The sequence below is a fragment of the Hipposideros armiger genome, unplaced genomic scaffold, assembly GCF_001890085.2.
Source record: "Hipposideros armiger isolate ML-2016 unplaced genomic scaffold, ASM189008v1 scaffold_511, whole genome shotgun sequence".
Classification (NCBI taxonomy): Eukaryota; Metazoa; Chordata; class Mammalia; order Chiroptera; family Hipposideridae; genus Hipposideros; species Hipposideros armiger.
The window spans coordinates 508,925-530,582 of NW_017731861.1; the positions used below are offsets into that span (position 1 = coordinate 508,925).

The 21,658-nt window shown below is 49.8% G+C and overlaps 2 protein-coding genes across 13 annotated transcripts in view; one reads left to right on the forward strand and one right to left on the reverse strand.

The window, feature by feature from the left end:
- Positions 1 to 1,323: 1,323 nt before the first annotated feature.
- On the reverse strand, positions 1,324 to 17,318 carry STOML1 (stomatin like 1). Of its 5 annotated transcripts, none has more exons than XM_019668001.1 (8): positions 17,180 to 17,318; positions 13,304 to 13,410; positions 12,127 to 12,276; positions 11,614 to 11,817; positions 5,205 to 5,366; positions 4,606 to 4,801; positions 3,948 to 4,148; positions 1,324 to 3,413 (listed from the first exon to the last, which is right to left on the reverse strand). In XM_019668001.1, the coding sequence occupies exons 3-8, from the start codon at positions 12,253 to 12,255 to the stop codon at positions 3,220 to 3,222; spliced, it is 1,086 nt and encodes a 361-aa protein (XP_019523546.1). In that variant the 5' UTR covers positions 12,256 to 12,276; positions 13,304 to 13,410; positions 17,180 to 17,318; the 3' UTR covers positions 1,324 to 3,219. The 5 variants fall into 5 exon arrangements, with proteins under 5 accessions (XP_019523546.1, XP_019523545.1, XP_019523543.1 ...); XM_019668000.1 differs by lacking the exon at positions 17,180 to 17,318 and adding an exon at positions 15,788 to 15,963; XM_019667998.1 differs by lacking the exon at positions 17,180 to 17,318 and adding an exon at positions 15,140 to 15,353.
- A 128-nt stretch (positions 17,319 to 17,446) lies between these two features.
- PML (PML nuclear body scaffold) overlaps positions 17,447 to 21,658 on the forward strand; it is a 39,999-nt gene continuing 35,787 nt past the window's right edge. For all 8 annotated transcript variants that reach the window (XM_019667952.1, XM_019667955.1, XM_019667954.1 and 5 more), the window contains exons 1-2: positions 17,447 to 17,694; positions 19,427 to 19,932. In XM_019667952.1, the coding sequence (XP_019523497.1) occupies positions 17,560 to 17,694; positions 19,427 to 19,932 (641 nt within the window). In that variant the 5' untranslated portion in view covers positions 17,447 to 17,559. The remainder of the gene's footprint in view (positions 17,695 to 19,426; positions 19,933 to 21,658) is intronic.

Sequence of the window (21,658 nt, forward strand, 5' to 3'; positions counted from 1 at the left end):
ATAACAGTAGCAAAATTACAGTTATAGAGTAGCAACGAAAATAATTTTATGGTTGGGGGTCACCACAACATGAGGAACTGTATTAAGGGGTCGCGGCATGAGGAAGGTTGAGAACCGCTGCCTCAAGGTGTAACGTTAAGTAAACAAAGCAACACTGTGTTTGTAGTAAACAAAGCAACACTGTGTTTATTATATTGCAATTTGTGTAATAAAAATCCACAAGATATACAAGTTCTGACAATTAAGTTCAAGAACCCATCCTAGAAAAAGTGCTACATACCTCATTGCTGAATATCACTACGGTCACCTTTGAAGTACTCCCCTTGGGAAGCTATGCACCAATGCCAGTGCCTAGTCCACCCTGCAAAGCAATTTTGGAACTCCTTTTCTGGAATGGCCATCAGGGCTGTCATTGTATTACCCGTGATGTCCTGAATGTCATCAAAATGTCTTCTTTCAACATTTCCTTTATCTTTGGGTAAAGAAAGAAGTGAGTGGGGGCCAGATCAGGTGAGTAGGGAGGGTGCTCCAATACAGTTATTTGTTTACTGGCTCAAATCTCCCTCACAGACAGTGCTGTGTGAGCTGGTGCATTGTCATGATGCAAGAGCCATGAATTGTTGGGGAAAAGTTCAGGTTGTCTAATTTTTTCACACAGCCTTTTCGGCACTTCCAAATAGTAAACTTGGTTAGCTGTTTGTCCAGTTGGTACAAATTCATAATGAATAATTCCTCTGATATTAAAAAACGCTGAGCAGCATTGCAACAGGTTTGCGAACTTGTCAGACCTTATATATTTGGATTTTCTTCTATATACATTAAAAAAAAAACTTTTGGAAGAATAATCAAGACACTAACACCAGGAGATACCTGTTTGGAGAAAGATTGGGAAATATGTGGATGGAGTCAGGCGTTATCAGGGGCAATAGTCATAGTATGCCTTTTTAATCTTTAAAATTTTCTGAACCATGTGACTGTACTAGCTATTCAAAACGTAAAAACTTATTTAGTAAGTAGCATCAAAATACATTATATATCAACATGTTAGCTACTTTAAAATGCAGGCTCTCTCGTCCAGCACAGGGGCACAGTAACACTATTTTTATCCCCCCTCATGCTTTAGGTTCTAGTTCCCCAATTCGAGGTGCCCAGCTGTCTCTTCTGTGTCCTCACAGGGGCTTTCCCTTCTGCCCAATGTTTTCCCATTTCTTTTCTTCTCTCCTCATCCTTGTAGCTGCAGATCTCAGGCATCACCTCCTCAGGGAGGCTTCTCTGATTTACATCCTCCCCCTCCCACCCCAGGCCCTGTTAGATGCCCCTCGTCCTCCCACCCATGGGGACTGCAAGGACTGCTCAGTCCTCCGAAGTCCAGAGGCCCTTGAGCTCCCTCTCCTGGAGGGCTGGCCTTGCCAAGGAGTGGCCAATACCTCCAGGATGAGGTATTACTGACTGGCAGCAGGCCTCCAGAGACATCCACCAGTCTCAGTTTCCCCTAAATGTTATGTTGATCCTCCCACGCCCACAGAGAAAATCTGGTTTCAGTTCAGGTTCCTGAAGCTTTCACAGGAAGACGCCTGGGCTTCCCCATTGCCCCTTGGTGTGCCGTGTGCAGTAGCAATGTAGGGAACTGAGAGGAATCGATCAGGCATGAAGCTCATGGTTCCACTGGGAGGCCAGGCACGTGTGCTAGGATCAGTAACAGGCAGTGGGAACGGGCACGATGACAGCCCCAAAGTGGAGACAGAGCACAGGCGAGAGCAGAGAGGACCATTCCCACTAGGCCTCAGTCAGGGTGGCAGGAGTGTGGCCAGTGGGGATTGGAGGGGTGACTTTTGAACAGACAGCCCAGTCTGGCGGCCTGCAGGTGAGCCAATGGGCAGAGAAGGGGCACAGGCTGGGCCCTGGACCCCTGGGGAGGGGCCCGGGAGCTGAAACCTGGGTGTGTGGTCTGTGCTGGGACACACAAGAGGAGGCACAGGCACTGACAGGAGCACAAGGGCAAAGTGGGCAGAGCCTGGTGCCAAGGAAGCTAAAGAGGGCCTTCAAAGGGAGGCTCGGAGTTCTGTGGGGCTTCACAAGCCTCTTCAGGAAGTGAGATTCATTTCTTTTTTTTCTTTTTTAAGATTTATTTCTAAGGTACAGAATTGAAAGACCCCTCCTCTGGAGTCCCTGGAGTTTGGGCTGGAGCACTGGAGCAGAAAGCCAGGCCCTTCTGCTGGCAGAGCCTCCCCGATGGATCAGGAGAGAAAGCCGAGAGCAGCCCGACTCCTCTCCAGGCCGTTGTGACGCCATCCCGCCCCACCTCAGGTTCACGTCTGCGGGACCAGCTCTGGCAGCCCAGGCCCTTTCCAGGCAAACCTCCTCCCGGGCTGTGGGGAGGAGCACAGTGCATGCCGGGGAACTGTGGATGATTCGAGAGCATCATACGGGCTTGTCAGCCTTCAGGGCCCTGGTCCCTGGCCAGCTGCAGGGGCACAGCCTGAGGACCATCTACTTCCATGCTCCCACTGCTGTCCAATACAGTACCAACAGCACATTTATTTGAGTTTTCAAGCCTCTAGGAGCAGCACAGGAAAGGCCGGGCTCCCCTTCATGCTGCCCAGGCCCTCGCCTGGCCCATCAGGCATGCAAGATGAAGCTGGTGGACAAGTCAAGAGTCTTCGGGGCCAGGGCAGGCACAGGCCCCACTCTCTGCCGTCCCCACCCCACTGGCCTGGGCCTGGCCCAAGCCCCAGAGCCCTCCTGCTGCACTGACCTCTTCTTGGTGGCCATCGCCATCTCTCCCCCCCAACCTCTCTGATCCCCCCATTGGAGCAGGGAGCCGGAGCCACCTGCATTGCTCCCTTACCCTGGAACCAAACCGGCTGCTGTCAGGCTGCTTCTGTAGGCCTCGCCTCTCCAGTCAGGTAGCCAGCCGAGCACAGCAGGCCTGGCTCTCCTGTCATTGTTCTGTGTACCCAGCTCAGAGCTGGGCACTCGGCAGGGGACTGGGATGAGCCAAGGCTTGTCCAGAGAACTACTGTAGGTCAGAGCAGGGCAGCCTGACTCGGCCTCTCCCAGCCTCTGGTGTCCCCACCTCCATCCATCAGCTCCTGGCTGGGCCTGAGACTTCTCAGGGCCTCAATAACCCAAAGTACAGAGCCAATGCCTCCTCCTCCAAGATGCGCTCCTGGTTCAGTGCCAGGATCAGGCTGGGCTATGGACGGTCAGCCAAGGCTGCTACTTCAGGGCCCTGAGAACAGCCTCCAGCTTCATGGCCACGACCAGGTCGCCCTTCACCTTCAGTCGTCCACTCATGTAGGCCCCCAGGGGCCGTAGCTCCCTGCACAACAGGGCCCGCAGGTCCGCCTCGGCCATCTCCACCACCACGTCAGGGATGCCATCGGGCACCCCACATCCCACCCACCCTTGTCCTGTGGGGAGAAAGAAAACTGAGCATTAGTAGGGGCACAGCTGTGCAGTGGGGGAAAGGGGGTTGGCATGTCCCCTGGGAGGAGCGTGATGGTTAAGCGTTCAGATTTTAATATCCTGGGTTTAAGTCTTATTGGCTGTGTGACCACTCAGAGCCTGTTTCCAAACTGGTGAAATAGGATGATGATCATCCCTAAATCACAGCCTCATGGTGACAAGTAGGTGAGATAATGCAGGAAAAGTACTCAGCCCAGAGCCTGGCTCACAGAAGGCCTGCAGCATGTGCAGAGCTCTTGGTACAGGAAGCTCGGCTACATGAGCTGTCCTCCTACTGAGGACAGGGCAGGGAGACAAAGACCTGGATAATTATTGTCCGCAAATGGTGTCTGAGCCCATGACTGCTATGGGTTCGCCCTGAAATGTTGGCAGGAGCAGGGGCAGTCTAAAAAAGGACCAGGGGTGAGGTGGGCTGGGGGCCCTCAGTGGTGCTGAAAGCAATCTGGGTGGGGAGGAGAGGGCAGGGAGGGCAGCTGCACCTGTAGTGAGGTCCAGGAAGTAGGTGCTCTGGGTGCCACTGGGCAGGATGACATTGAACTGGTAGCAGGCCCCAACTTGGCTGACCAGGGCCTCAGACAGGTAGGGCTGCAGAGCAGTCAGCAGCCCCTCTGCCAAAGGCTGCTTTGAGCCGGGCCCAGCACCAACAGGCGGCTCAACTTCGTTCACCATCTCCACGGTATCTGCAGGGGGTGGCCCAAAGGGTGGGGGAGGGAGGCAGAGAGAGAGGGTCATGTGCTGCCAAGGTCGGGATCACTGTGGCCTCGGTACCTCTGTAGCAGTTCCCCCTTACATCCCCTTCAGGTCTGTGTTCAACTTCCTACTCTGCTAAAAAGTCGCCCTTGAGTTTTCAGCCTTAACCCCCAAACGCCATTTCTAAGCTACTCCAGCCCTGAATGTAAAACTCCTTTCTGGATGCTGTCGCTTCCTGCCATGAAGGCTCCATGCACTCAGATACCTGGACTCTCCCCACGGCCTCAGCTCTGGTCAGCTCTAGAATTGGGGTGTCCTGAACAGATGGGCAGGGTGTGAACTGCACAAAGGCGCTTGGTTAGAGAGCAAGTAGCGAAGCTCCGCCTGTGCTGGGCACCAAGCTGACAGCCCTGCTGAGATCCCCACCCCTTTTTGGAGTCTCCTCACCTGGCCCTGGGGGTAGGGCACCTCCTGCCACTGAAGACATGCCACCCTTCAGGAAGTGGAGAGCCAGCTGCTGGAGTGGGCTGTCTAGGCCAGGACCAGCCAGGCTGTCCTGGGGCAGCTGCAGCACGGCCTCCACTGCCAGCTCCATGCGATCCACCTCCAGTCCCCAGGCCCTGGTCACATCATTGATCTCCAGCTAGAGGACAGCGTGGGAAGAAATGGAATTCATTCAGCACACCTTCTCGGGGCAGGCTGGTATTGCCACACATGGGAAGGTGTGAAACCACACAGATCCTTAAGAAGCTCCTGCCTGGGAATGCAGGCACGGGGCAGTTCCAACCCTACTGGGGCTGCTGGCAGTGAGCAGCCAGGAGAAGGCCCAGGAGGGCATGGGGCCGTGAGGGGGATGATGTCAGGTGAAGGGCCAGCAGCGGAAGGAGGCCCCTTCCAGACAATGGGGATACCATGTGCACAAGCCCAGACAGAACCTGGAATGTCCTGGAACTGCCAGTAACCGCAGTTCCCTTTAGCTGAACACTCGAGTGTGGGCTGGGAGACTGGAGACAGCTGAGGGGTCAGAGGCAGCTGCTCCTGCTCACGTGGATTTCTTCTGAAGCACAAGGATGTCCTGGGGAGGAGTTTAACAGGGAGCTGGCAGAGCAGACTTGCTGGTTGGAAAGGTTCTCTTGGCTGCCATGTGGACGCCAGGTTGGAGGGGCTGAGGGTAGAGGCAAGGAGACCAAGCAGGATGTTGTTTCAAACTGCAGGCAGAAATAATGTGGATCTGGTGTCAGGGATACATGGCTGGGAGGCCAAGATACACCGAGGGAGCAGCACAACTCTGCAAACTGCACGAAGCTACAGCAAGATCCCAGGGAAAGAGAAGCCCCGGGCTTCTGGGCAGCCTAACGTGCGGCGGCAGGGAGGGCAGCGGGAAGGGGTCAGAGAAGCCAGGTGTCTGGGGTGGGTTCTGCATGGATCATGAGTGTGGGCATTCACCTAGGAGGACGCGGAGAGGGAGACGGAGATGTGGGGGAGGGGAGGGACGATAACTGTCTCCAGTACGTCAAGCTTGAAGTGTGTATGGCACAGCCAACTATCCAACAGGCAGCTGGATACATGGGTACAGAGTGCAGGAGAGAGTGGGGCTGGAGCAGAGTGGTGGAAATAATTAGTGTCCTGAGGTAGCAAAAAGCCCCAGGTGGATGCGCTCTCCCCAGAAGGTCACAGACAAAACGAGGCCATTGATGGAAGCCTGGAAACTGAAGGGCAGAACAAGGAGTAACAGGAGTGACCAGGAAGAAAGGAGGAAGGCGGGGGTGTGGAGGAATGAAAGGCGAAGGAAGCAGATGATCGATCACCTGATCAGGAGTAAGAGAAGGATGGGTCCAGGCACAGCCTGCTGCCAGGAGGAGTAGGGGAAGGACTGAGAAGTGCCCTCTGGTTAGCAAGAGGGAGGTCGCCATGATGTCTATCTTAGAAGCCTGGGGGGAGCCTAGGCTAAATACAGGAGAGGAGGAAGGAAACGAGAGAGAGGCAGAAAGGTAAGAAGCGAGGATGAACGCAGGGAGGGCGCTGGGTCCTGGGCCCAGAGCACGGCTGGTGCGGGATGAGCCTCAGGCAGGGGAAGTGAATGTTCTCAGGAAGGCTGGACAACCAGCACAGATGTCGGTGGGTTTTAAGGGGTGATGCTGGAGGAAGTTGAAAGGGTTCTTGTCCTAGAGTTTCTTCTCTGGAGGATTAGGAGGCAAGGCTCCACGCAGAGTGATGGATGGCGGGGGGGAGGGGAGGCTGGACCAGGGCAGTGAGGGGTGGCGTAGCTGGCCTGGAGCAGGTCAGGAGAGCTTGGCAAGTGAGAGGTGGGGGGAACGCAATCCCTCCGGACAAAACACAGGCAAAACGAGGGGAGGGGTGAGAATGAGAAGCGCATGCCTAAACCAGGGCTTAAGGGAGGGTGTGCTGGCTTTCCTGAGATTTCATTTTAACCACACGCACTGACCCAACCTTACCAGGGGCCAACTCAGTCTGGGCAATGGGCTATAAATGACCGTAACATCCTGGTGTGGGACTGACTTCCCCAAACTGCCTCTCTTGGCTCAAAGCCAAGTGCAACAGGCCGACACCAGTTTTCTCTTCCTAAAGGCAAATTCAAATGGTATATGGTTCCATGAATAAAAATTGCTAGTCAACTTGTTATCTGAATTGTATAAGATTGAGCACTGGCAATGAATGTAGGGGAAGACTAGATGAACTCAGTAAGAACATACACAAAGAGATAGAAACCATAAAAAAGAAGAGCTCAGAATTGAAGAATACAATAACGGAAATGAAGAATACATTAGAGGGAATCAACAGCACATCAGATGAAGCAGAGGATCAAACCAGCAATCGGCAAGACAAGGTAGTGGCAAACATCCAATTGGAACAGCAAAAAGAAGAATTAAAAAAAACAAAAAAAAAAAACCACGAGGATAGTTTAGGGGACCTCTGGGACAAAAATCAAGCCTAACATTCACATCATAGGGGTACAAGAAGGAGACCAGAGATAGCAAGGGATTGAAAAACCTATTTGAAGAAATAATGACTGAAAACTTCCCTAATATGGCAAAGGAAATAGACATACAAGTCCAAGAAGTGCAGAGAATCCCAAAAAAGATGAACCCAAAGAGCCTGACACCAGACACATCATAATTAAAATGGCAAAGGTTAAAGACAAAGAGAGAATACTAAAAGCAGCAAGAAAGAAGCAGGTAGTTACCTACAAGGAAGCTCCCATAAAACTGTCAGCTGATTTCTCAACAGCAACTTTGTAGGCCAGAAGGGACTGGCCGGAAATATTCCAAGTGATGAAAAGCAAGAACCTACAACCAAGATGACTCTACCCAGCAAAGCTATCATGTGGAATCGAAGGACAGATAAAGAGCCTCCCCGACAAGAAAAAGTCAAAGTTCATCACCACCAAACCAGTATTACAAGAAATGTTAAAGGGACTTTAAGAAAAAGAAAGATTAAAAATATGAATAATAAAATGGCAATAACTGCATATCTATCAATAATTACTTTAAATGTAAATGGATTAAATGCTCCAATCAAGACACAGAATGGTTGAATAGGTTAAAAAAAAAAAAGAAGACCCATACATATGCTGTCTAAAAGAGACTTACTTCAAATGGAAGGCATGGAAAAAAGAGATTTCATGCAAATAGAAATGAAAAAAAAAGCTGGGGTAGCAATACTGACATATCAGACAAAATAGACTTTAAAACAAAGCCTATAACAAGAGACAAAGAAGGGCATTTCACAATAATAAATGGATCAATTCAACAAAAGGATATAACCTTTGTAAATATTTATGCAACCAAAATAGGAGAACCTAAATCTATAAGGCAAATGTTGAAGGACATAAAAGACAAACAGTAATAGTAAGGGATTTGAACACCCATCGACATCAATAGATCATCCAAACAGAAAATCAACAAGAAAACAGCAGTCTTAAATGACACATTAGCCCAAATGGACTTAATATGTATTTTTAGAACATTTCACCTCCAAAGCAGCAGAACATACATTCTTTTCAAGCACACATGAAACACTTTCCAGGACAGACCACGTGTTAGGCAACAAAACAAAAGTCTCAATAAATTTAAGAAGACTGAAATCGTATCAACCATCTTCTCCAATTATAATGTTATGAAACTAGAAACCAGTTACAAAAAAAACACCAAACCTGAAAAACACATAAACATATGGAAGCTAAATGACATGCTACTAAACAACGAGTAGGTTAACAATGAGGTCAAGGAAGAAATCAAAAGATACCTTGAAACAAATGGGAATGAAAACACAATGATCTACAATCTATAGGGCCCCACCAAAGCAGTACTAAGAGGGAAACTCATGGTAATACAGGCCTACCTCAAGAAACAAGAAAAATCTCAAATAAACAATCTAACCTTACACCTAAAGGAACTAGAAAAAGAAGAATATACAAAGCCCAAAATGAGTAGAAGGAAGGAAGTAATAAAGATCAGAGAGGAAATAAATGAAATAAGAGTGTAAAAAACAATACAAAAGATCAGTGAAACCAAAGCTAGTTCTTTGAAAAAATAACCACCAGACAAAATACACAGGATTATAAGAAAATACGCCAACAAACTGGACAACCAGGAAGAAATGGATAAATTCTTAGAAACATACAATCTTCTAAGGTCAAATCAGGAAGAAACAAAAAATCTGAACAGACCAATACCTACTACTGAAATTGAATCAGTTATCAAAAAAACTCACAACAAACAAAAGCCCTGGACCAGATGGCTTCACAGATGAATTTTACTAAATATTCAAACAAGAATCAATACCTATCCTTCTCAAACTATTCCAAAAAATTCAAGAGGAAGGGAAGCTCCCAAACTCATTTTATAGAGCTAGCATTACCCTGATACCAATACCAGACAAAGGCACTACAAAAAAAGAACATTAAGGTCAATATCCCTGGTAAACATAGATGCAAAAATCCTCAACAAAATATCTGCAAACCAGGGCCGGCCGAGTGGCACGTTGGTTAAGAACTGGCTTGGGATGTCAGAGGGCCCCAGTTCGGATCCCACATATGAGGGCCAGTGACACTGCCCTCTACAGCTAAGATGCTGAACAACAGCTCGACCTGGAGCTGGGCTGCTGTGGGTCGCCGGTGACGGCATAGGCTGCAGTCCCCTGCTGCAGTGGGCTGCCATAAGCTACCGTGTGTAGCCAGCAGCCAGCATGAGTGGCCAGCAGCCGCTGTGAGCGGTCGTCCAGAGACTGGCGACTGATCTGCCTCACCCGGGAAGAGTGCAATGATGGTGCCAGCTTGGGCCAGTGAAGCAACATCCTCCACAACTAGACTGAAACACAAAACGACAGCAACTTGTCTGTTCCCCTTCCCCCAACTCCCCAGCACTGTTCCCCTCTCCCAACTCCCCAATAAAAAAATCTTAAAAAAAAAAAATCTGCAAACCGAATTCAGCAATACATTAAAAAGATCATATACCTTGATCATACACCTTGATCAAAATCCACAAATCAATGTGACACAGCACATAAACAAAATGAAGGATAAAAATCATATGATCATATCAACAGATGCAGAAAAAGCATTTGACAAAATCCAACATCCACTTATGATAAAAACTCTCAACACAGTATGGATAGAGGGGATATACCTCAATATACTAAAAGCCATATATGACAAAACCACAGCTAACAACATACTCAATGGGGAAGGGGTGAAAGCTGTTTTCACACGGAGCCTTTCCGTTGTGATAAGAAAATATGGTGAATGCTGCTGCCGAGTGCCATCCAATGGAAAGGCAGGGATCTTCAATACAGGCAGTGGCACGTGGAACCTAAGTAACAGTGTGTGACAAGTTTCAACTTGTTTGATGCAGTCAGACAGGTGTGAGCTATGGTTGGAGAACATGTGTTTTAAAGTGTGCCATAAATCACCCTCCATCATGACAACACTCCGTGTCACACATCACTTTTGGTATACAGCAATTTCTGTTAAATAAAAACATTACGGTGTGTCCTCATCCACCTTATTTTCCAGATCTGGCACCATGCGACTTCTGGTTCTTCCCCAAAGTCAGAATGACCAGGAAAGGTAAACATTTTGAATCGATTCAGGACATACAAGCAGCCATGACAGCGCAACTAAAGACACTCACAAAAGAGGACTTCCAGAACTGCTTCAGAAAGTAGCAAGAATGATGGGATAAGTGTGTTTGAAACGAGGGGGTCAGGGGGAGGTGTATTTTGAGGGGGATTAATGGCAATGTGTCTTTTACTGTAATAAATTTTTTACTTAAACATTCATTGTATTTTTTAATCACACCTCGTATGTATGGTATCAGATGGATACTAATCAGGGGGGATCACTTTGTAAGTTACATAAATGTCTGACCACTATGCTGTACACTTGAAACTAACATAATATTGAATGTCAACTGTAATTGAAAAATACAAAAAACATTTTTTTAAAAAGTATAAGCACTGGGTTGGGGATAGGGAAGCAGTTGATCTGACTGGCCCAGCTCTGCCCTTGACCATGGCTTTCAGAGGCATAACAAATAATTTCTGAGGCTTAGTTTCCTCCCTCCAAAATAAAATACCAGCCCTCTTGCCACAAAATATAAAGCTGAGATCCACTGGGGCGTGCAAAAGGACTCAGGAAACTATAAAATGTTCTGAATGTGACAGCTATTGCTACTGTCTCAAGTAGTGTTTTCTTGGGAGTTTCACAGTTTGTTGACTTACTTCCTGAAGGGACTGGGACCTGCAGGACTGGCATTACCCAGCTCCCCCACCTGTCCTCTAACCCCAGTTCTCTGGGGAAAGCAGAGCTGAGGAGAGTGGGGGAGAACTTCATCCGAGTTCCCGTCAGGTCATTCAAGCAGGGGACACACTGCCGCTTGTGTATCCATTTCTACACCATCTTGTCACAGAAGGACTGGAGGTGAATTCCAGTGTAGAGAATTGCTTACACATGGAGAACGGGCAGGAAAAAGGTTCAAATGTCCTCATGTCCCTTTGGTCTGTCAGAACAAGGAACACAAAACCACAAAAATGCACATGCTGCACCACCGTGCAGCACGGAGGTGGCTGGGCCAGGTGAGCCCCTGCTCCTTTGACCCACCTGCCTGCCTCAAGTCTTCCCAGGACCCCTGAGGCCCAGCATTGTCATGGTAATGCCCACAGAGCAGTGAAGGGCAGCCATTCCGGTCAGGCCACCCCCTGTCAGAGCGCCTTTGGCCTTCGCTCCCCAGGAACCAGTGTGCCCCAGGTCTCTATAGTCTGTGCCAATCTTTCCTGCCTCAACTCATAGTCCCACCCAGACCCTGGCTCTTCCAAGGTTGCCAGACTCTCGGGGCATATGGTAAACTGAGGCCCAGAGCGACCTGGTGCTTTGCTCGAAGTGTGAAGAGCCAGGCCCAGGCGCGAGTCGCCAGCTCTCCTGTGGGAGCTGCCTACCAGGAGCTGCTCGCTGATCTTCAGCTTCTCCATCTGGATGTCCCGCAGAGGCCTCCTGAGCAGGGCCTTGCTCATGGCATTCTGGGCCGTCACGCGCGTGGCTGTGTTCACGTCCTTCACGGTCATCACTGACAGCACTGGGTCCCAGATGCGGAACTGGACATCGGCTCCCACAGACAGCACAGCCCCGTCCTTAGAGGCCAGCTGTTGGGGGAGGCCATGAAAGAGGAGACACTCAAGGGGCTGAGGCTGCAGGGACATCAGGCCCACTGAAGCCACCCAGCTGGATCCACCCGCCTGATAGCTGGTGCCTCACGGACAAAATGGTGTCTCCAAGTACATGGGGTTAAGTATATGGAGCAAGGATGTCCTCCCAGCCTCCACTCTCAAGTTTCTGGTCTCCTCCCAACCCCGCTCCCGGCCTCGGAAGGCTACTCACAGGCCAAGGCATCCAGAAGACACTCGGCACAAGCCCCCACTGCCTCTGTCCAGGAGAGCTGAGAAGCCCCTCACCTTACAGGGAGGGACATTAAAGGCTCGTGTCCTCAGATCCACTCTCTGAAAGGAGTCAATGAAGGTCAGGAGCAGCACCACGCCAGGCCCCTGAGGGGTGCGGATCTGGCCCAGTCGAAACACGATCATCCGCTCATACGTGGGCACGATCTGTCCACAACAGCAAGGGAAGGGTTGAGAGGGGAGCCCAGGCTGGCGATGATGTCCGCCCAGGGCCCTCCCTCACCTGTCTCCCCCTTGCCCGGGGCAGTGTCAGGTATCCTTAGCTGTTTTTAGATGAGAAAACCAAGGCTCTGAAGGGTTAGGTAACTTGTTCAAAAATCACATGGCCCCTAAGTGAAACAGGCAAGGTCTGAATGTAGTTTTGAATGACCCCAGAAGCCAGGCTCTCAACTACCACACACAGTACTAACTTGATCCCCAGAGGAATGTAGCACTTCTGTGGTCTGAAGCTTGACATGACTCAAACCAGGAAAAGTCTGCCTTGGAGTAGTTAGGAGCAAAGGCTGGCTGCTCTACCAGCAACCCCAGGCAAAGGGCCCCACCAACTTCAACTCCCTACAGTCCTCAAAGAAGCAAATATGTCCCAACCGAGCAATGAAGGCCCAGAGAGGCGAAGTGACTTACCCAAGGTCATACAGTTTTCATTCCAGTGGCAGTTGTGGGACTAGGATTTAGGACCTTCTAAGAGCTCCCTTCCAGACGACACCAAACTCAAAGTCTGTCTAGAACAGCTGACAGCAGCCTAGGGCTGCAGAGAGGGCGAGGCCCGCCTGGGCTTCCACCTTCACTGCAGCTGTCAGGTATGATCCTCAGCTATGATTCATCCTTTTTCCTTTCTGAACCACCCCCTGTGGAAACCAGCCTGAATTCCTATCGCTCATTGCCTGCTGGGCCAACTTGTGCCCAAAGGGAGGAAGATTGGGCAAAGACATTTGTGTGCACCTTCAGGCCAGGGTCCAGACACCAGGACTTGGGAGTTTGGCTCCCAGGATGATGTTGGACAAATCTGAGCCTCAGTTTCCTTATCTGAAAGATGGGAATAAAAAATCCTTGCCCAGTCCACTTTGCAGAAGTGTGATAATACAATATTTAAGGGAAGGGGCAGAGAACAGGGAAATCGTCCATCATCCACCAATGCCAAAGCTTTCAGTGGGGCCAATCCAATCAGCCTTACCTTCAGGGCAAACCAGCCAGAAATGGGGAAGGTGACCAGCAGCAACAAGAACCCCAGGAAACTGATGAGGCCGTGGCAGATGCAGGAAGGCCAGGTCTGAGGTGCATCTGGGGAATGAAAACAGAGGCAGTCAAGGGATGCCAACCGGGTATGGCGGGACAACTGCAGGCAGTGAACGTGGTCAAATGTTTTGGCCACCTCCCCCTTCAGCAGCTCCTCCTTTCTCAGGGCTCTCAATCTGCCTCCTTGCCTAATACTCCTATATCTTTGGGCAAGTTCTGCCCTCACAAGGCTATTCTCTTCAGGGCAACAGCCATTGATCTGGGAAGCCACACCATGGGATGCTCTCCTCGCTGGGCAGAACATAAGTCAGTCTTCTTGTCTGATTTATATTGCCTTCCCATGCTTGGCACAAAGCCAGGAGCACCTGGGCATCTATAAACACAAGCCAAGTTGAACTGATTGCTGCTGCCATAACACATCTCTCTTCTACCATCAGTCCCAGAAGTGTGCTTTCAAGGAGTCCTTTTGCAGATAATGCCTTAGCCTAATGGGATAAAGCATTAATGATTCACCAATAGGAGCCATAGGTGAGGGCTAAGATGTTCTTTCTTAGCTCATAATTCTTCACCCTATTTTAATGCCCTAAGGTCCATCAAATGAATGTTTCACTTAAAGAGCTTCAGGTGGGAGATGGGGGAGGGGGAAACTAGAAAGACAGGGCTCATTTGAGCCCTGGGTCTTGGCCTCTGGAGAGCCAGGAGCCCAGGATGAGAGTGAAGCTGAGAGAGCCTCAGAATCTGGGGTGAGATCATCTCTGCTCTCCTTCCCTCCCAACCCTGGAGGAAGCAGACAGGAGCCTAAGTTCCATCTTCCCAGGAACCGCATACACTCAGGGCTCTCCAAGCCCCAGGATACGAAATCTCCTTTCCTGCCTGGCCCTGATTCACGCATCTCCTGCAGGAAAGGAACCCTTGAATGGGGCAACTGTCATTACAGGAGGGTCAGGGAGGGACCAAATCCTCCATGCTTTGGTGTGAAGCTGAGGGATGTGGGATCTGGGATGTAGGACTCAGGCTTTGAAGCAAGACAGGGCCAGAAACAGGGAGATGTTCAAGCTGAGGGTGTCTAGAAGTGCCCTGGGGGTGAAGATTCTGACACTTCTCTGCAGCCACGTGCCCTTGGCATGCTGATGACCTTCTATGCCTAGACCTTGGGTTTCTTTCTAGTCAAAATGGCAACTTGAAACCCCGACCCGGGTTTCCTCCTCTACAGGGTAGGAGGGTGGTCTGCGTTCCTGGGAGCCCCCGGAGTCCTTGCCTCCTCCTGCATGCTCCCCCTGAGCCTGAGGGGAAATTGGCTTTGTAGGGATTTTTTCAGGAGCTGAATTCTCTCCAGAATCAAGGAAATGGTACCAGCCTTCTCAGCACTCCCTCTCCAAACTCACGTACTGGGGTAGATGTGTATGTGTGTTGGGAGGGGAGGGGTGCTTATCTAGAATTACGGTTTCTCCAGGGCATGGTCAGCAGAGTATTCCACTTTCTGTGCCCACAGCCCAGCAAGCGTGGCTGATAAGAACCGAGGAGGAATGAGGTGGGGCGAGCCTTCTTAGATGATGAAAACTCTGGAGCTGCAGCCCCATAGCCCTAAAAAGGGCAGACCAGCGCTAGCAATCCCAGCGCCCAGTCCAGGCCGCTCTCCACATCGTGTCTCCTCTCGGTCCCTCCTCTTAGAGTGCGAGGGCGCTAGACCAGCTGACTTCTGAGAGGCAGAGAGTTCGGGCCTGGGGATGCTGGCCGGTCCCCCCGGGGTCCGCTGTGCTGGGCGGCCACTCACCAGCTTCCGCCTCTACGGCGCCCGGCTCCGGGAACAAGCAGCCTTTCTGCGAGCCCAGGAAGCCTAAGCTCGACTGCCGGAAACGGTCAAAGTTCCCCAAGGGCAGCGGCCGGTACCCAGACCTGCACAGCATGGCTCCTGACAGGGGACACACGCCTCACCCCCAAAATGCCGGGTTTGACCTGCCAGCCCCCCTGCCCACCGCCGCTTCCGGTTTTCCCTGCGTGGCCCGTGGCGCCAGCGGGCGCGCAGCAGGAGGCTTGCCCACTCGGCTCTCGTCGTCGCACAGCGCCACCTACTCTTAGGAGGACCGAACTGCGGCGGCGCGGCGGGGCGGGGCGGGGGGTGGTCTGCGTTTCTGGGAGCCCCCGGCGGTCCTTGCCTTCTCCTGCATGTACCGCCTGGGCCTTAGAAAAGGAGCACGAAGGGAAGTTGGCTTTGTAATGGGTTTTTCAGGAGCCGAATCCTCTCCAGAATCAAGGAAATGGTACCAGCCTTCTCAGCACTCCCTCTCTAAACCCACGTACAGGGATGGGAGTGTGTTGGGAGGGGAGGGGTGCGTATCTAGAATTACACTACCTTCAGGGCGTGGATAGCAAATTATTCCCAGCAAGCAGGTACTAGCACAGAGTGGATCTCAGTACTTACTTGTTGACCAGGTTACTGCGGTCAAGGCAGAGCGGGAGGGCTTGGACTTTGGCACAAAAAGAGAAATTTCATGTGCAGACCTCAGGGAGCACGGTGGAGTAAGGAGTGAGAGGTTAGCACAGACCTATCACTAGGCAGGCCCTCCAGAGCATCACAGAGGTGAGATCCTCAATCCTGCAGATCGGGAAACAGCACTCCTTGATCCAGGTACCCAGAGGTAATGTGCCTCTCTCCATGAGCAAACTCAAATGCAAATGGTGAATTTACTCTGAGAAGCATTAACTTCCAATAGGGCATTGAGGCAGGCTGTCTTCCAAACAAGCAAAGAAATTAATAAAGCTTTCCTTGTCTCAGCCACATGTCCGTCGGCCTCCTCATGCCCCTCAGCCCCCCAGCCGTAGCCCAATTCCAGGTTTCTTCTGTAGATGGCTGCTCACCATCTTTGGCTTTTCCTAGTTTGATGGCCTGATTCTAAAGCCCTAAGAGGTTGGAGGGTAGGGCAGGCTCCTGGGGCTTCACACAGTCCCTGGGAACTTGGGTTTCCCCCCATTTCTCCTTCACACACGCCTTCATAAGCTTTTACAGGCCCTGTCACCATCCCTTTTGTTCCAAGCTGTAACTGAGCACAGAATGGGTACACAGGAGTCAGTTCAGGGCTTAGGATGATTTGAAGTTCAAAGCCAGGAGCACTGGCCCAGTGAGACCACCTAGAGCTGTGCTGCCTCCCCTCACCAGAATGGGGGTCTGGCATGCTTCTCTGCTGGCCAAGAGCTAACTTGCTGTCTCCTCACTTCATACCCACTCACCAGCTCTCTCCCTTCCCTCCCCATGCCCCACTGCCTCAGATTCACCAGCCTTTCCAGCTTTCACCCAAGGCATCATCCTGTTCCCCTCATCTCCAATCAGTGTCCTTCCAGTGTCTCTGACTCAGGTCCCTCCTCCCATCCCACAGCCACTGTCCTAGACCAGGCCACTTGCCCCTAGGTTGTCTGAGTGACTTTCCCAACATGCACAACACATTCACATTGTTCCTGGGTTCCAACCTGACTCTATTGCCTACAAAACTGGTCCACCTACTTAGCTTTGATTTTGCCCCAGCCCACTCCTGGGCCGACATAGCTCTTGGGACCCCTCTTAAATCAGAAAATAACCCAAACTACTTTCTAAACAGGATCTCCTATTTCAAACCTCCATGTCTTTGCACATGCTGTTCTCTCTGTTTAAAGTGTCCCCCCAATCCCTGAATCCCTGGTAAATTCCCACTGTTCCAAGTCCCAGCTGAAGAATCTCCTTTCCAGCCAGTCTCAATACAGAGTGAAAAATCTCCGTTTGAGGGCCTGCCCTTCCACCAGATCTGGGGTTCTTCCAAAGCAGTAGCCACGTGTGGCTCACCTCTGTGTCCCCCGACTTCCAGCGGAGGCCTGACACAAAGCTGTGCCACTGTGAACTGATGAAAGTTTCAAAACGGAGGGTGGGGGCTGTCCAGGTGGGCTGGGCCACTGTCCCATTCATTATCCCCAGGTTAGCTGTGCATCTACTCTCCTTCTCCCGCTTCTCCGCCCTGGGCGTGTCTTCAAAACCCACAGTCGGCGTCTCCGCCCCTTGAACCGCCCCCAGCTCCTGTCTCACTTCCTCTCCGGGGGCTGTCCCTGAGGCGGCACCACCCCTTTCGGACAGCTCCAGAGATTCAGCCGTCTGGCGCACGGTTCTCGTTCAGTTTCTCTTCCCGCCCCCTAAGATCAAATCCGAGAATCGAAACTCCGCTGAGAGCCATGCAGCAGGAGCCTGCACCCGCCCGATCTTCGGGATCCCAGCAGGACTCCGCACCGCCCCAAGCGCTCACCATGCCTCCCCCGGAGTCCCTCTCCGAAGACCACCAGTCCAGCCCCGGCCACAGCCCCACAGAGGTACTACTGGGTTTGGGGAGATGGGATTTAGGCTTTGTTGATTTGCTATGGTGGTAGAGGTGGGAAGGGTGAAGGAGTTTGGCTAAGTACACAGGGAAAACCAGATCCTAGGGTCCTGGCTGACCCACTTGGCTCAAGTAGGGGTAAGGGAGAGTAGAAAAGGGAACCAGGGTGAGTTAGGGGGAGCCATTCTGGGCTGCGATTCTCCACAGAGCAGTGCCACTCGGGACCGGACTCTTCCGCCTACGCGCTGCCGACTTGCCTCTTTGCCCTTGCTGTGACGAAGGCCCACAGGTTCGGGAGTAGGGAGAATGGAGGTAGTAGCCCAATTGCCCCGCCTGGAGCCAGGGGCATGTTCCACATGTGGAAAAAACAAAACCCAAGTCCCAGCTCAGAATGGGAAACTGTAGCGGGACAAGACAGATGTATCAGCTAAGGCCTCCCAGCTCCTGTGGGGAGCCTTCCGGATCCTTCTCTCGGAACACCCTACCTGCCTAACCCCTATCACCAGGAGGGTTTACTAGGGTTTTCTCCTAGAAGCTTTTGCCTTAATCTTCTGGACTCAGCCTTACACCCCGAAGGAACTACTTCGACTACAAGCTCTGTGTTCTTCCAGGACCGTTTGAAAGCACAAATAACACCAGGTTGCAATACTTGGTATTATTGGCATAATCACAACTGGGAATAGTATTGCTTAACATTACTAGTTAACATTTATGAGCACGTCTCATGTGCCAGGTACTGTATTAAGCACTTTTTTGCATTTTAAAAATTGTGGTAAAGTATACACAACATAAGATCTGCCATTTTAACCATTTCTAAGTGTACGGTTTAGTGGTATTAAGTACATTAACTATATTGTGTAACCCTCACCACCGCCTGTTTCCGGATTTTTTCATACAGAAACTCTACCCCTTAAAGCAATAATTCCTTACTCTCCCCTTCCTCCAGCCCCTGGTAATCTCTAATCTACTTTCTGTCTCTGAATTCGCCTACTCTAGATAATTTCATATAAGTGGATTCATATAATACTTGTCCTTTTGTGTCTGGTTTAGTTCATTTAGCGTAATGACCTCAAGGTTTATCCATGCTGTAGCACAGTGTCAGAATGTCCTTCCATTTTAAGTCTGAATAATATTCCATTGTATGTATATGCCACATTTTGTTTATCCATTCATCTTTTGATGGACATTTGGGTTGTTTTCACCTTTTGGCTGTTGGAAATAATGCTGCTATGAATGTGGGTGTACAAGTATCTGTTTGGGTCAGTGTTTTCAGTTCTTTTGGGTGTGTATCTAGTGGAATTGCTGGCTCATATGGTAGTTCTATGTTTAACTTTGAAGAACCACCAAACTGTTAAGCACTTTATATGAGGTTGATACTTAATGTATCTTCTTTCTAAACTGAATTCCATAAAGGCAGGTATGTATACATATATATATATATATATATATATATGATATATATATATATATATATATATATATATATATAATCTCAGGGCCTAGTATGCCTGATGGGAAGTAGATGCTCAATAAATTGTGGAATGAGAGTGGGAAGGCCTGAGTAAATGGGAAACTGGGGTACTGAGAAGTCTGGGTTTTGCATCATCCAATGACTGCCTGGAATGGAATATGAAATCGCTTTCCAGCCTCCAGCCTTTGGGCGGGTATTGGATGGTTGGGGATTTCTGGGACTTCAGGCCTTACCCCCATCCCCTCTGATCCCCCAGCAAGCTACGGAGGAGGAGTTCCAGTTCCTGCGCTGCCAGCACTGCCGTGCAGAAGCCAAGTGCCCTAAGCTGCTGCCTTGTCTGCACACGCTGTGCTCAGGATGCCTGGAGGTGCCCCGCATGCGGTGCCCTATCTGCCAGGCGCCCCCGCCCACAGGAGCTGACGCGCCTATCTGCCAGGCACCCCAGCCCGCAGGCGCTGACGCGCAGGCTCTGGATAACGTCTTCTTCGAAAGTCTGCAGCGGCGCTTGTCGGTATACCGGCAGATCGCTAACTCGCAGGCGGTTTGCACTCGCTGCCAAGAGCTGGCCGACTTCTGGTGCTTCGAGTGCGAGCAGCTCCTCTGTGCAAAGTGCTTCGAGGCGCACCAGTGGTTCCTCAAGCACGAGGCCCGGCCCCTGGCAGAGCTCCGCAACCAGTCGGTGTGCGAGTTCCTGGACGGCACGCGCAAGTCCAACAACATCTTCTGCTCCAACCCCAACCACCGTACCCCTATGCTGACCAGGTGAGCCAGCGGGCTGGCCGCGGTGGGGTGACGCATCCAAGAATCAGGTAGAGGGTGCGGGGAGCAGAGATCCAGAATCACAAAGCTGAGAACGTGGGATAAGGAGCTTCTAGGGTCTTGCAACTCAAACTGTGAACCGCTGACAGGCAGCATCTCCAGCGATGTCCACAATTTATGCTCTACCGTGCAAGTGGATAGTAATAGTTTCTGATTTTCTACTCTAATAAAAAAGGCTGCAGAATCATCTTTGCACCCTATTCAGTAATTTCTTTAAGATAGATTTTTAGAAATGCCATTGCTGGGTTAAGGGGCATGAAAATTTTACATTTTGATACCTTACCAAACTGCCCTTCAGAAAATCTTAATAGTGGAATTCTCGTTAAGCACGGCCATGGGATCTCCCTCCGTATAGCTGGATTCTAGGATGAAATGCAGGTAGGTAGTTTCTGCTGAAAAGTCAAAGTCATAATACCGTGCTATCTGGGAATGTATGTATGGAGAAAACAATCAGTTCCAGTAATCATTATTTTTATTAAACAGCACAAGATTTTAACTCATTTTTTGATAAATAATACAATTACATGGTTCAAAAAATTAGAAACAAAATTTATTAAGAGAGGGTAAAGTCTCCATTCCTCTTAAATCATCTGCCTACTTCCCACCACTTCTCACTCCCCCATCCAAATAACCATTGTCACTAGTTTGGAATGTTTCCCAAGTTTCTTTGTAAATATATACACAGTTAGGAGGATGTAGTCTTTGGAGGTCTTATTTTTACCCATTTTAGCCAAAAAAGTAGCATACCTATGTGAACTTTGGGATTTCCCACCCTCCCAAAGATTGCTTGTGTAAGATTCTTTTGTGTATTTGTTCCTGGGAAGTGAAGGTATTGTTTGCCGGTTGGGGATACACTCAGAGCTGCATTCCTGCTGAACAGAGAGTGTGTGTTTGGAGACTTACCACCTGCAATGTGGAATGCATATTCCCCAGATTCCACATTAGCAGATATTATCATTTGAATTTGGATTTCTTTGCCTATTTTTAAAGTTGAGGTCCAGCAGCTTTTCATATGTTTATTTATCACTTTTTCTTCATTTGTGAATTGCCTCTTTAGGTCTTTTGCCTTTTAGTCCCCCCTTCCAGGAGTTAGTCTCTTTAAGTGCCTGTTCAAGTGCAGACACAATACCTCATTTAGTGTTGTGTTTAAGTGTTTAGTTTTATGTAGTCTAATCCATCAGTCTCTCCTTTAAGGTGTCTCACTTTGATCATCCTAGGAAACGTTTTTCTCATGCCAATGTTAAAAATATTTTCTTACATTCTATTTTAGTAATTTCATGGTTTTGTTTTTATAATTAAGTCTTTAATGACATTTATTTTTGTGGGTGGTATATGTAAGGTGGAAACTTTCACTTTGCTTTTCTCTCCAAATGGAAAGCCAGTTCTCTTTTATTAAGGGGTTTTAATAGTCCACTCTTGCCTTGAGCTGAAATGCCCTTTTTATCATGCACTAAGTGCACATGTAGTCACGGGTATGTTTGTAAATCTCCGTTCTGTGCCAATGAGCTGACTATGCCTATGCTAATCCTCACTGCTGTAAGGAGTTCTGTAGCTTTATTTATTTTATTTATTTATTTTAAAGACTTTTTTATTGGGGAATTGGGGGGATGGGAACAGTGCTGGGGAATTGGAGGAAGGGGAACAGACAAGTTGCTGTCGTTTTGTTCTT

Bases quoted from the DNA above. Each gene is read 5' to 3' on its own strand.
- STOML1 (XM_019667998.1), bottom strand. From the start codon at position 15,272: ATGCTGTGCAGGTCTGGGTACCGGCCGCTGCCCTTGGGGAACTTTGAC. The intron at 13,411-15,139 runs GTGAGTGGCCGC...TTCATTCCCCAG, and splicing joins CGCCGTAGAGGCGGAAGCTG to ATGCACCTCAGACCTGGCCT. The intron at 12,277-13,303 runs GTAAGGCTGATT...TGTTGTGGACAG, and splicing joins CTGGCTGGTTTGCCCTGAAG to ATCGTGCCCACGTATGAGCG.